The sequence below is a fragment of the Antechinus flavipes genome, chromosome 1 (genome assembly GCF_016432865.1).
Source record: "Antechinus flavipes isolate AdamAnt ecotype Samford, QLD, Australia chromosome 1, AdamAnt_v2, whole genome shotgun sequence".
Taxonomy (NCBI): Eukaryota; Metazoa; Chordata; class Mammalia; order Dasyuromorphia; family Dasyuridae; genus Antechinus; species Antechinus flavipes.
The window spans coordinates 508,077,246-508,091,183 of record NC_067398.1 but is presented as its reverse complement, the minus strand read 5'-3'; the positions used below and the strand labels follow the sequence as shown (position 1 = coordinate 508,091,183).

General features: G+C 33.5%; 1 protein-coding gene across 7 annotated transcripts in view; it reads right to left on the bottom strand.

The window, feature by feature from the left end:
- ANKRD12 (ankyrin repeat domain 12) overlaps positions 1-13,938 on the bottom strand; it is a 168,012-nt gene that overhangs the window by 58,288 nt on the left and 95,786 nt on the right. For all 7 annotated transcript variants that reach the window (XM_051970453.1, XM_051970456.1, XM_051970451.1 and 4 more), the window contains 2 exons: positions 7,992-8,195; positions 3,796-3,938 (listed from right to left, as the gene is read on the bottom strand). In XM_051970453.1, coding sequence (XP_051826413.1) covers positions 3,796-3,938; positions 7,992-8,195 — 347 coding nt within the window. The remainder of the gene's footprint in view (positions 1-3,795; positions 3,939-7,991; positions 8,196-13,938) is intronic.

Genomic DNA, 13,938 nt, shown 5'->3' with positions numbered 1-13,938 from the left:
TAGGAAGGTCATCAGGAGAGCAAACAAGACCAGCATGAGTCATGAAAAGACCAGAATCTAGTTTCAAGACTGGTTAAACTGAATTTCTTGGATGGGAGAAGTCAAGTGACTTTTAGCTACAGAGACTGTTTTTGCATTCTTCTTGTTCCCCCAGTGCTTAGCATAATTTCTAACACATAGTAGCTAGATAATAAATGCTTGTTGATTTGACTTGAATAATGCATTATTAGTGTTTAATTAATGTTGTCTGTTTTAGGCTCTCTTGGTTTTCCTGTTTTGGGAACTGATCAGTCAAATTTCTGTGAAAATTGTTATAAGTGGAATCAATGCCCTTTCCTCTATCCTCTTCTTTTTTTTTTTTTTTTTTCCCTTTAGGGGTTATTCAAATAGTTTTGGGTAGAACTTGTCTTAATTGAAAGCTATATCTTTTTCTTGCTTTTAAAAATTTCTTTACATTTAATTTTTTTCTTTCTCCTTGGTTTGCAATGTTGACTTTTGCTCTAAGTCAATGACCTGACTGCACACAGACATTATCTTAAATTGTATGTTAACATGTAATTTGCTGGTTATTAAAACACATTCACTCCCATTCAGGAGAACATTACATAGTACTTTCTGCATACTAATTCTTTTCCTGAAGGTGGTTTATGATGTACAGGACTTTAATTTTTGTGTAGTCAAAAAGGTCATTAGCCTCTCTCATGCTGACTCCCAAATCACATTTTCCAGCACATTTTTCACTGCCTTCAATTGTGGAGTTAGAACTATTCTACTATGTAAATGCCTACTAATTTATCTCTCAGGAAAAAAGACTTCTCAGGAAATGAGGTACTAAACAAAAAGCTTTGTGTGTATGTTAACATAGTACAACTATCACATATTTTAAAGCCTAGGGACTGAATCAGAGTTAAGAAGCAAATCAGAAATACAGACAAGGATTAAGGATACTTTCACTTTTTTCCCTTCCTTTGCAAAAATTATACTTCTAGTGCTTTTAAAAATCTTTAGCTAAAGGAATGAACCTGGACTCTGGAAAATTTAATATAAATGTCTCACAAAATCTAGACAAGGTTGTAAGAATTAGTTTAATGAATTTAGGGCATATTAGATTTCTTTTCCGTTCTTCTTTTTAAATTTTTTTTGTCCTTTTAACCACTTTTAATACTCATGGATCTTAGAGTATAGCTCTATTGACAGAAATAACCAAAAACAGTTTGCATTTTTATTAATCACTAAACTAGAACCTCTGGTAATTGAGGAAAACAAACATTAGTATACAAGTCAGCACTGTGCCCTATATCCTGCTCTATAGAAAATGGAAAAGACTGAAAGTTATTTTTGGTGCTGTACCCTTCATGAGATATCTGACACCAAAAGTGATACTAAGATATCTAGTCCTTGGTTGACTGTAAAGAATGTTTTCCAATAAATCTCACCAAGATAAACACAATTTACATACGGTTTCTCATTATTTCCCTTCCCTAGGGTAGCTGCTGAATTCCTACAAAAATATTTATTTGGAAAAACATTTGCTGCTAAATGATAGGGAAATATTGATAGGTAAGATCTCAGTAAAATGATCAAGCCCAGTACTCTATTAAGGCTAGAAAAGGCTTAGACTATGCAAAATCAAAATACTACCAAGAGGAGGGGGAAGGTGCTACAGCAATATAGTTTTACAAAATGCATTTTTGGTGGCAAAGACCTAAATGAAGCCACAGAAATAGCGATGTTTATTGTTAAAATAATAAAGAGCTTTAACTTCTTGCCGAGAACTTATTCAATGCTCAGGAGATTCAGGAATATATCAATATTTATTAAGTAACTAATGAGCCACCCTTTGATTTCCAATGCTATGTCACCATAAAAAAAACAGCTGCTATAAACTTTTTGTACTAAATAGGTCCTTTTCCTTTTCCTTTCATGTCTTTGGGATATATATCTAGTAATGGTATTACCAGGTCATAAAGTATATACAATTTTATAGCCCTTTGGAGTTAGCACCAAATTGTTCTCCAGAATAGCTGGACTAGTTCACAACTCCACCCATAATGCATTATTGCAATTTGACCATATGCCTTCTGGCACATTATTTTCCTTTTCTATAATATTAGCCAATTTGATAAGTGCAAGGTGGTAGTTTAGAGTTATTTTAATTTGTATTTCTCTACTCAGTAGTGATTTACAGTATTTTTTCATGTGATTTCTTTTGAAAACTCCTTGTTCATATCCTTTGACCATTTATCAGCTGGGTAATGACTTTTGTATTTATAAATTTGGTTAAGTTCCCTTTATATTTGAGAAATAACGCCTTTATCAGAGAAACTTGCAATAAAATATCTTCCCCCAGTTTGGTTTTCTTCTAATTTGGCTGCATTAGCTTTGTTTGTGCAAAAGCTTTTTAATTTTATATAATCAGAATTATCTATTTTACTTTCCTTGATCCTCTCTATCTACTGTTTGGTTATAAACTCTTCCCTTATCCATAGATCTAATAACATTTTCCCATTCTCCCTTAAATATATTTTCAGACATGACTGATGGGGGAATCTATTTTATTGGCTCTATTTAGGTATGGATTGAGGGATTTATTGTTCAGTTTTATTTTTTTTTTTTAATTTGCTCAATGGAAGGAAGGGAAATAGAGGCCAATATAATTGTTATTTAAAAAATAAAAACAATAAACTGTTAAAACTCCCAAAACATTATAAAAGGGAGGAGGAAAAGGACCTAATGGTACAGAAATATTAATAGGTACTATACTTATAATAGAACCTCTCCCCTCCAACAAAACCTGGGAACAATTTCTATGTCCACCAACTGGAGAAGAGCTGAATAAGTTATCATGTTGTAATGCAATGGAATAATATGGTACCCTGGAAATGGAAAATAAATATTAGTTTTAGAGTCAGAAGGTCTGGGTTCTAATATGTAGACTGTTCAGAATACTACTTGTTTGATATTTACTATAATATATTATTATCATCATTAAAAAAAATCATAATGAAAATTTGCCTTGGTCAATATGCATATTCATGCTTATAATTAACAATGAACAATAACTTGCATAATGCCATCGCCAATATTTTGCTATTAAATATATATGAAATATTTTTTAAAATTAAGTCTAAATTTTATACATATATAAGTATTTTGAGTGTTCTCTAGGTTACTTTTCTTCTTTTTTAAAAAAAAAATAATTATAACTTTTTATTGACAGAATCCATGCCTGGGTAATTTTTTACAACATTATCCCTTGCACTCACTTCTGTTTTGACTTTTCCCCTCCCTCCTCCACCCTCTCCCCAAGATGGCAAGCAATCCTATACATGGTAAATATGTCACAGTATATCTCCAGGTTACTTTTTAATAAAGAAAATCTCTCTAGAAAATGGGGAATATGACATTCTTTTACAAACAAAAATTTCTCTTTTATGTAAATATCTATTCATCTGCTAGGACTTCAGGATTTTGGCATTAAATTCTTTGTAAGACTGGAATTTATGGTACTTATGATATTTATGAAAATCCAATCACCAAATACAAAAAAGATCTTGGTTATCTTAAGGTATTACTAGGGTTCTGAAAACATTAAAACAAAAATATTGAAAAGCTGTTTAAATTGTCAGATTGAAAAACCATTATTCAATAATTTAATTTCTTCAAAATATTGAAGATATGTCAATTAAAAAAGGATGTGAAGAATTAAGAAACTAATATAAGAGTCACAAGAATCAACTTCTGAACTACATATAATTCTTGGAATTTTGTTTAATTATTGTCTATTATACTTACATCTCTGTGCCCACTACTAGCTGAATCATGGAGTGGTGTATCATCATCTAATCCTTGTGTGTTAACATCTGCTCCAGCTGCTATGAGGATTTTAGCAACATCATAGTATCCAACATTACAAGCTTCATGTAATGGTGTCCAACCTAAAGTTTGAATATTAAATTAACATTAAACCACTACATATGAAAATAATATATGTGAACACAAGCACAGAACATAAAAACTGCTTTAAGAAAGCACTTAGAAAACATTTTGCATATATTATTTACAACCCTATGAGCCAGGCACTCTTATTATCTCCATATTACACATGAAGAAACTGAGGTTAATTAAGGTTAAAACACCTATCTATTGTGATTAAGTGTTTGAGATGGAGTTAAAATTCAGGCCTTCCTGAATTGAAATTCTTTATATACTATACGGCCTTGATACCTGCACATTATCATATAGCATATGCAGTATAAATATATGTGTATATATTTTCTCTCTCTCTCTTGCACATGCCAACCCCTTTTCTCTTTTTTCTTAAACACCATAACCAAGAAAAAGGCTGGAAAAGCTAATTGAGGAGCAGCTAAATGATGCAGTGGGAAAAAAAGCTAATTGAAAATATCACATGCAAATATTATTTCATGAAAAACTTTTTAAAACTTCATTTATGTAGGTCAATGATCATACTCTGTATTAATTTTCTAAGCTAAAAGCTGAATGTCAATCAAAAATTTCAAAATAAACAGCTCGACCATTGTAAACACAGTGTAAGGGGAAAAATAATTAGCAGAAAGTTAAAAAAAAAAAAAAAACTATGAAGATAGTTGCAAGAAGAATGAAATGAAGCAAAGGTTAAAACTTCTCCAGTTTAAATTTTATTATGTATTCATTTAGTTTGGGTTGTCTTTGGAACAAACTCTGCATGAAAGAAATTACAAGGAATCAAATTAATTTTTACATTAGGAGACAATATTGCATAATGGATAAAGAGGCAGCCCTGAAGTCAGAAAAACCTGGTTTCAAATCCTATGAGACACAGATGGAAAGGTGGTATGAGCCTGGGACAATGAAGGACTCAGGGAGCCTTCAGGGAGCCTTTAAAGGCCCCTCTCTAAAGCTAACCAATCTCTGTCACTTCACTGAAGTTCTTTATACCAATGAAATCACAGATCTAGTTAAATAACATTTTTTAAACTTAGGCAGGGATGATATTTATCTTGCTCTAAGTGAAGGCTTTGCAAAGCAATTACTAAGTATAAATGAAATTTCAGGAAGATTATCAAACCTTCTTAAACTCCATTCGTCCTCTAATCCAAGTAATTTAAAATGAAAAGAATCCAGCAATAAATAATTTTTATTCTAGTCATTTAAAAAAAGTCTACATGGATCTTAGTTTAAAAACTTGTAAGGTAGGCATTAATTTAAACTAGCATTTTTGAATTTTTGAATAAAAATGGCTTTATTTGAAAATAGTTTATTTTCTCCCAAACAGAAGAGATTGAGTTTTCACAACTTGTTAAAAACTACCCTGTTTATATTAGAAACTAAAATACACACCACTAATTCAAATAGACAATGTCAAATAAAGTATTTTTTAAAATTTCAAGGTGTTTATATTTTATAGTAGGGGCAGGAACTTTATCTTACATGGAAAAGTGAAAAGAAAATATACATAAAGTTATCTCTGTTGGGGGGGGGGGTGTAATGGGCTAAGGCTTGAGATGATGCACTGAGGTCTCAAGCACATGAGGCTAAATAGTAATTGGACCATACTCTATTAATATATAAGCTTGGAGAAAGAATGGCCCCCACCCACTCTTTGTGCAAGTCCTGATGTGTTGTATAGGAAATGACGATTTTGGTAGGTGGAGGCAGGGGAGTGGAAAAGGAAGGGGAGGAGACTGTTTGCTTTTGCAGTTGCAACGACCTTTCTGTTTGTTTCTCTTCTTCTTTTTTGCTTTTTTTTTGCTGCTGTTGGGGTTAAGTGACTTGCCCATGGCCACAAAACCAGGAATTATTAAGCGTCTGAGGCTGGATTTGAATTCAGGTCCTCCAATAGAGTATGGTCCAATTACTATTTAGCCTCATGTGCTTGGGACCTCAGTGCATCATCTCAAGCCTCAGCCCATTACAGGGGGGAAAGGGTTTGAAAAGATATTAGACACTTGGGAGATCAGAACAGACCTCTAATAAAATTTTTTTTAAAAGGGCATTTAGACAGGGTCTTGAAGGAAACTGGGGAGTCTAGTGGAGATGAGAAGACAAAAGAATTGTAGGTTTAGGGATAAGTCTGCGTAAAAGGCGTGTCAGTCAATCAATAAACCTTTATTAAGCACCTACTATGTGCTAGGTGCTGGGGATAGAGAGAGCAAAGACAATCTCTATTCTCAGGAAACTCTGTCTAATGAGGAAGAAGGCGGTATGATGCATGTTGGGAACAGTAAATAGGCCAGTTTGACTGGGAAGTAAAATTTGTGAAGATATGTAATAAATGTAGCTAGAACCATATTTTGAAGTTTAAATACAAAACAGAAGAATTTATATTATTCTAGAGGTCCAGACTATATATCCACAGGAATATGAACGTGTAATTGTATATACATGTATGTGTGTGTGTGTGTGTGTGTGTGTGTACATACATATGTATGTATATCTGAATTCTTCCCAGTAAAATATAAGCCTCTTGAAAGCATTAATTGTTTCATTTTTGTTTTTTATTTTTAGTGCTTAACATGGTACTTGGCACATAAGTGATTAATAATTACTTATTTAATGAAATTCTACAAACTAGAGAATGACTATATATATGTACAGTGTGTTCATGAAGTATTCATTTAAGGTTTGGTATAGGAACATGAGAGTGCACATATACAATAGCATATTTGCATAGTAGGTGGCAATGTGTTCCTTCTAAACAGCAACAAGTAAAATCTAAGGCAATGGAAGAGAGGATACAATAGAATCAGTTTTCCTCAGTGCCCATCTTGAGCAAACCTTTGTCTTTTCTTGTCCTTCCTAGCCCGTCTAAGTGAGCTTTTGATAACAGATAGCACAGCAACTAACCCTATGTACTGTTCTGCCCAATTCATGAGGTTCCAACTCCTTAGAAGGTACTACCTGTTTGAAGCACAAATGATGGAGCTTGGAAAGGGAGGTTGGGATTATTGCCAGGAATTGTAACACCATGATATAATGGAAAAGTACTGGGCTAGGAATGAGGAGACCTAAGTTCTAGTCTTGGTTCTGCCAAGGAATGCCTAAAATCTATTAGAGTACAATAATATAGACATCTTGGTTTTTAGTGAGTCTGATGATTCTTAAAGTTAAATCAACTTGAGGTGTTCACAATGTCTATATCCTTATTGAATGTTTTTCCTGCTATGGGTAAGGAAATATCTTTTCTATTTAACTGTTGAATGACATACAAATGTTTCATTTTGTTCTAATATCAAACTGAAACAAACAGAAACTACAAACTGGCTTGAGTTAGGTTTAGTCTAAAATAGCTAAGTTTCTGAGCTAATTTCTACCTCTGAAGGTATGTCTATACTACAAGTAGTAATGGTAGGTTTTAGGATACTCTAGGTCATTGAGGTTCTTCACAGGGCTGCATCCTTAAGGTATTCTATGACATCTACTGACATAGTACCATAGAACTCAGAGCCTGAGGTGTCTTAGTCTGAATTCTGTCATATCTAGAGCAGTTGTTACTGGGCTTCTTTGTTTCCAAGGTTGATATTGTGGGATTTTTGACCATTTTGGAGCTTTCTTGTGAGAGTTCTATGCCTTGTTGTCTCTGAATATACTTGTAGGTTCAGGTATTTCTGTTTGTGCCAAGAAATTTCTTTGCCTATACCAGTATTGACTTTTTTTTGGAGTTTCCCTTTCTTGGGGGTTTTTGAGTGCTTTTTTTCATTTCAGAGGAAAAGAGGTAAAAGTCACATAATACAGTTTCTCCCAGGATGTCTTGATCACTATTTGTTTCATTTCTATGTTTAGGTTTTTGTTGAAATAACAATCTATGGAATCCAGACTGCTTGCCTGCCTCTATCTGTTTAGATAGCCACCATAGCCTGAAGTCCTTTGCAATAAATTTTTTAAATTAAAAATTAGGAAGCAAATACTTACTGGCATATGGCAATATAGATAGAAATTGTTAATATATATTCAGGTCCAGTTATATCAACTTTGAATTGCCAACTTACCTGCAAAATCTTTCACATTCACATTTGCTCCTAAACTTATTAACTCTTTGACTTGTTTCACATCTCCTCGAATAGCTGCCATGTGTAAAGGTGTCTCCCCACGCTCATTTCTTTTGTTAACTTTGTCCTTTTGTCGTGATGAGGAACTGGGAGTCTTCTTTTGTGCTGCCGGCGTTGTCTGTGAAGGATGATTTGGGGTGGAATCTGTAAATAAAAAGAAAGTCAAAACATTTAAAAAGTGGGACTTATGAGGCTTGTTTTGCTTTGAGATATTAAAGACTTCAACAAAAATTAGTGAAACTCTGACAGGAATGAACAATGTGCACATAATTTTGTTGTTCTACCACAAGAACAGTATTAATTCTTTGTACAGCACTGCATATTTAATTTCTTGGAAAATTGGTTTAACCATACCCTAAAAGATTTTTCCTTAGGACTATCAAATTTTATATAAGCTGATATAAAGAAATTCTATAGAATATTTGGTAATACACTTAAAGATACTACATTAAATCATCAAGTATAAGAGGAGCTAAGAACACTATTAACTCCTTTTGGGCTTGTTCTTTCAACAACTATGTTAAGATTCTCCTTTATGAAACCTATAACTGAGCTAATGTAAGCTATGTGTCAGCCATAAGGAGTTTGTACTATGTTCTCAATGATACCATAAAATGAATGATTAAGGATTTATATAATCATAAAAGGAGTTAGACTGGTCATGAAAGGAGAAAAAAAAATAATGAAAAATGGAAAAACCAAATTATATATATGAAAACCCTGAGGCAATATAGAAATAGAAAGGAAGACCTCCATCAAGTTGTACATATCTTCTGTACTAGAATCCTGAGAAACAGGTATATGAACTGTACAGGAAGAGAAAGTATAGCAGAGTTACACTGTGATACAATATGATAAGCACAGTGGGATTTTGAAGTCTGTACAATTTTCAGTCAATTCTGTAATGTGAAAAATTTATAGATGTTATTCAGTCATTTTCAATCATATCTATCTCTTTGTGACCTCATCAGGAGTCTTTTTAACAGAGATAACCGAATGATCTGCCATTTCCTTTTCCAGCTCATTTTACAGATGAAGACATTGAGGCAAACTGGGTTACAAAGTTAATATGTGAGATTTGATTTGAATTTAGGGAGAGATGTCTTCCTGATTCCAGGCCTAGCACTTGTGAAAATCATCCTTTTCATTTCCAATGTTATCTTCAAAGTTGCCCCCAATTTTTGTGTAATTTCAAATGCTTCATATATCTGGTAAAGCAAGCATCTGGACCAGTAGTTCGCAGTGTTTTTTTTGGGTATGTGGAAAAGTTTTATCATTTAACTCTTAAATATGACCCAAGAATGACTATACAAAAGGAATATGTGAATTGCTAATGATATAGAATAGGTTAGCAAACTACAGCTTGTAAGCTACCTCTAGCCCACCACCTGTTTCTGCAGGTCAGCCAGCAAGCTAATAAAATTAAATTGTATAATATTTTAAAATGTAAAAATGATTCTTATTATACTCTGTAATGGGGCTAAATTTGAATCTTAAGACATAGTTTGCTGATCCTTGATATTAGGACATATATATTAGTAAGCTTTTATTTGAAAATATATATGCTCTTGCAATTACACATTCTTTTTACAATTCACATTTTTGAAATATAAGATTACAGAATCTCAACCTTTGAAGGGGACTCAAAGAACGACATACTCAGTAATGTTAGGGATAAGCTCTGGATACTTAAAGAATGGATTTGGAAAAGAATATCCATTCTGAGCTTCTGATTACTTGAATCATATTGCTACCTTATTAGGGTACTGACATGCTATGTTATTCTAGGAATTAGGGAAAGCTGAGACTATGGATCTACAAGTTTTCAGTGCTTCCAAATTAATCTGATTCAGGGCAAAGTCTGACCACTGCCCTTCTGGTTTAAACTCTGCAATTTCCTAACTGAATTTTGGGTCTGAGAAACACATCTATGCAATCATGCTTGAATGGAATTCCAGTAGCCTGCTATTAGGCTAAGCCACTATCAATCCAGTTGAAAACGTCTGCTGATTCAGAATGACGGACCTATTGGCTCCCTTTTGGCCTGAATTTCATGTTCTGGTTATTTTACTATAGGCTTCATGTTGGGCTACGAGCTAGATACGAGATCTTGCTCTAATCTGAGAGTCAAAACAAAATAGCTATTGCTTGATTGTACACTTTTTTCTCATTTAGTACCTAGTCTAGGCTCTGTGACTATTCCTTCAATCTGCCATACTAGGTTCAGGTCCTCTCTTCAGTCTGCCCCAAATCATGGTGATTTGGAACTACGTAGTGAGTGGCAGTGCTATTCTTGGATCCTACATGAGATCAGGCCCCTCCATATGAGTCTGTTATTTCTTGCTCTGATGCAAATTGTTGGGCCTCTTTCAATCTCTGTGTTAGAATACTCTGCATGGCTATTACCACTAGGAACCTTTTCTAGAGCCTGCAGACCTCTCTCTCTTTTTGTGCTAAACAATACTAAAACAATGATTCATTGATTTTTCTGGGATTCCCCACTCACAATTCGGTGGAATACATTTTTTTTTTAAAATCATTTTGTGGAGTTTTATGGAAGACCTCAGTTTCACTTTTTTCTGCTTTTCTAACCTCTTAGATCCTTCCATCTCCCTTTCTATCAATTTCTTCTCATATGACATTGATTTCGAGGATCTTTTCATTTTGTTTGTTTTCTCTCTCTTATCAATATTTGTGATGTTCAGAATTTTTTTTCAAAAAAGCAAAAGATCTGCAATCTGACTGAGACAAAGTAAAATAGAATCATCTCTCTAATTCTGGACATATTGCTTTCCTAAAGGACTGCATTAACTCTCTTGGTTGCCATATCATATTCATATTGGTGAGATCTTTTTTTTTTTTTTCAGAAAAACTGAAGATAAACACTGTTGTTATCATATTCTTGTAGGAAATACAATAGGTAGAACCCCAGATCTGGAATCAGGAATATCTGAGTTCAAATCCAGACTCAGACAATTACTAGCTGTGAGAGCAAGTTAACTTAATCTCTGCCTCAGTTTTGCTGTAAAATGTAATAACTTTTTTCACTGTAAAAAAAATAACAACCCCTAAAGTTGCTGTAAGGATCAAATGTAATATTCATAAAGTATCTATCCCAATGTCCAGAACATAGCAAGCCCTATATAGTTATTCCTTTTCCTTCTTTTTTATTTGTAACATTCATCTTTTCAAACCACATCTAATATGCTTAGTCCTATTACATTTACTTTTATGATTTACCAATTTCATGGATCATTTTGTTTTCATGCTCTGTGCTGTTCATGATAAGTATAAACCAAAAAAATAAACAAATCAAAAAAACGCCACCAAAAAAACAAAAAAAACAAAATCACAATAAAGATAACTATAGCATATGGAAAACATGCGTTGCAATGATATACCAATGCTCTTAACTGCTAGATCCAATATTCTTTTCTTAGTCTATATTCTTCTTGGCTTCTCTGCTATATTTGACACTGTTGACTATCTTCTAGAGACACTTTTATCTCTGGGTTGATTTCCTAGATAACTTCTTTTAGCTAACTATCTACATCTCACTCTGACTTCAAGTACTCCTCAAAGTTCTGTTCTAGATTATCCTCTCCTTCACTCTTTAATTAGAAATCTCATTAGCTCCTTAGACAGTTTAAGTATTATCTCCAAAGACAGTTTTATATCCAATTTCATTTTCTTTCCTTAACTCAGTCTGGTCTACTGAACATTTCAAATTGGATGTTCCCAGAGATTATCTTGAACTCAATACATTTAAAACTGAATTTATCTTTCCTCTAAACTTTCCCCTCTTCCAAATTTATCTATATTTTGTTTTGTTCTTCACTTTCTCCCCAAATTTCTCTATTACTCTCCAAGGAACCATCATTCTTCTAGTCTCCCAGGTTCATAGCCTCAGTATTGTTTATCTTAGACTTTTCCTCACTCTATTCCCAGTGAATTGCTAATTCTTGTTGTTTTTACTTTCACATCATCTCTTGAATTTGATGCATTCTTTCTACTCACATACCTATCTCACCTTAATTTAGGCTTTCATTATTTCTCCCCTAGATTTTTACAACAGCCTCCTAACTGCCTCAAGTCAATCTATCTTTTAAGTTAAGTTAAGACACTGGAAATAACTCCCCATTCCATATCCATTCCAAAATACAGATAAACCAGCTTTATCTATACCCCTCAGAGAAGACACTGTCATCCCATCTTCATTGTTTTTGCACACCTCCCTTACCTGAAATGCATACTTTCCCTGACCCCTGCTTCACAGGCTTTCCCTCTTCCCTTAAGATACAGTTCTAGAACCAACTTTGCATAAAGCCTGAACTGTAATGTCTTGCTTCTGATATTCTATTTATATTTAAATACTTTGTTCTATATTATTTATGTTGAACATATTTTTTATGAACTTGTTTTCTCCCCATTAGAATGTACACTCATTATAGATAGCTTCATTCTTCGGATTTGTACATCCAGGGCCTAGTATAGTTCCTGGCCATTTGTAGGTGCTTGATTTACTGATCTTCATTTGGTGGATTAAAGGTAAAACTTCAGAGTTGTTTTAATATGAATTTCTACTAATAGTGATTTATAACATATTTTTCTATGGTTGCTAATAGTTCTCTTCAAGATTACCTTCTTAAAATTCTTTGACTAATTATCTATTGGAGTAGTACAGAGATTTGCTGTGATTTTTTTTTTTTTTAAAACAGTGGACCACAGTTTGAGAATCATGTAATTGAAAATTATAGAGAATACAAGATCCCATGATGTTTACCAAAAAAAAAAAAAAAAAAAAAAAAAAAAAAAAGGATTTAAAAGCAGAAAATACTACTGTAAAGGCTCTCCTCTAATGGTTTCTTGTGCATATTGATAGTTGTCCTTCATTCTCGAAGAGGACTAAAACAACATTATTATGTTGAAATCAAGGTAATGTGTCTGATTGGCTCATCAGATAAATATAAGCTGAAATGCTCTATCACAACATGAACCCAAAAAATCCACATGAACATGTGAAGTGGAGATTTCTCTAAATTTGTGCATCTCATATTTCTTTTGAAATACTTTAGTTTTTCTTTGCTCATAATGAACAGCACCTTTTTTGATGTGGGCACTCTAAGTTGGTTGGTTAGTTTCTTTTTAGAGAGGCCTTAAGAGTGTCCTTGTAGCACTTTTGACTTCTATGTAAATGCTTTCCTTGTGTAAGTTCTCTGTAAAGGAGTCTTCTAGGCAAATGTATGTTTAGCATATGTGGCTAGCTAATTGCTGCCACTCTCTTTGGTAGAGTCTGAATGCTTTGGCAGTTTAGCTCAACAAAGATCCTCAATGTCTGATACTTTATATTGCCAGACGATCTTCAGAATATTCCTAAAACAATTCAAATGGAAGTGATTTGTTTTCCTAGTGTGATGCTATCCAGGTTTCATAGGCATACAACAATGAGTTCAGCAGACTTTCAGTTTGGTAGTCAGTCCAATAATATTCTTCTCTTTGCTTCAGAACTCTTAACATTTGAACTTGTTATGGTAATGCATGCCTCAATCTCATCACATATATGCATATCCTCAGAAAATAGGCTGCCAAAGTAGGTGAACTTATCCACAGTATTCAATATTTCTCCATTTGCTGTAACTGATGGTTCCATGTATGGATGGTGTGGTGCTGGCTGATGGAGGACTTATGTTTTCTAGGTGTTAATTGTAAGGCCAATATTATCGCTGGCAGCAGAAAACTGTTACATCAGTTTTATAGGCTGCATTGAGTATGCAATCATCTGGCAACAAAGTATCATTTATTAATGCTCTCCACATGTAAGTCTTTGCTTGTAGCTTTTTCAGGTTAAATGATTTAACAACAGGGTGAGAGTTGACTCAATTCTGAA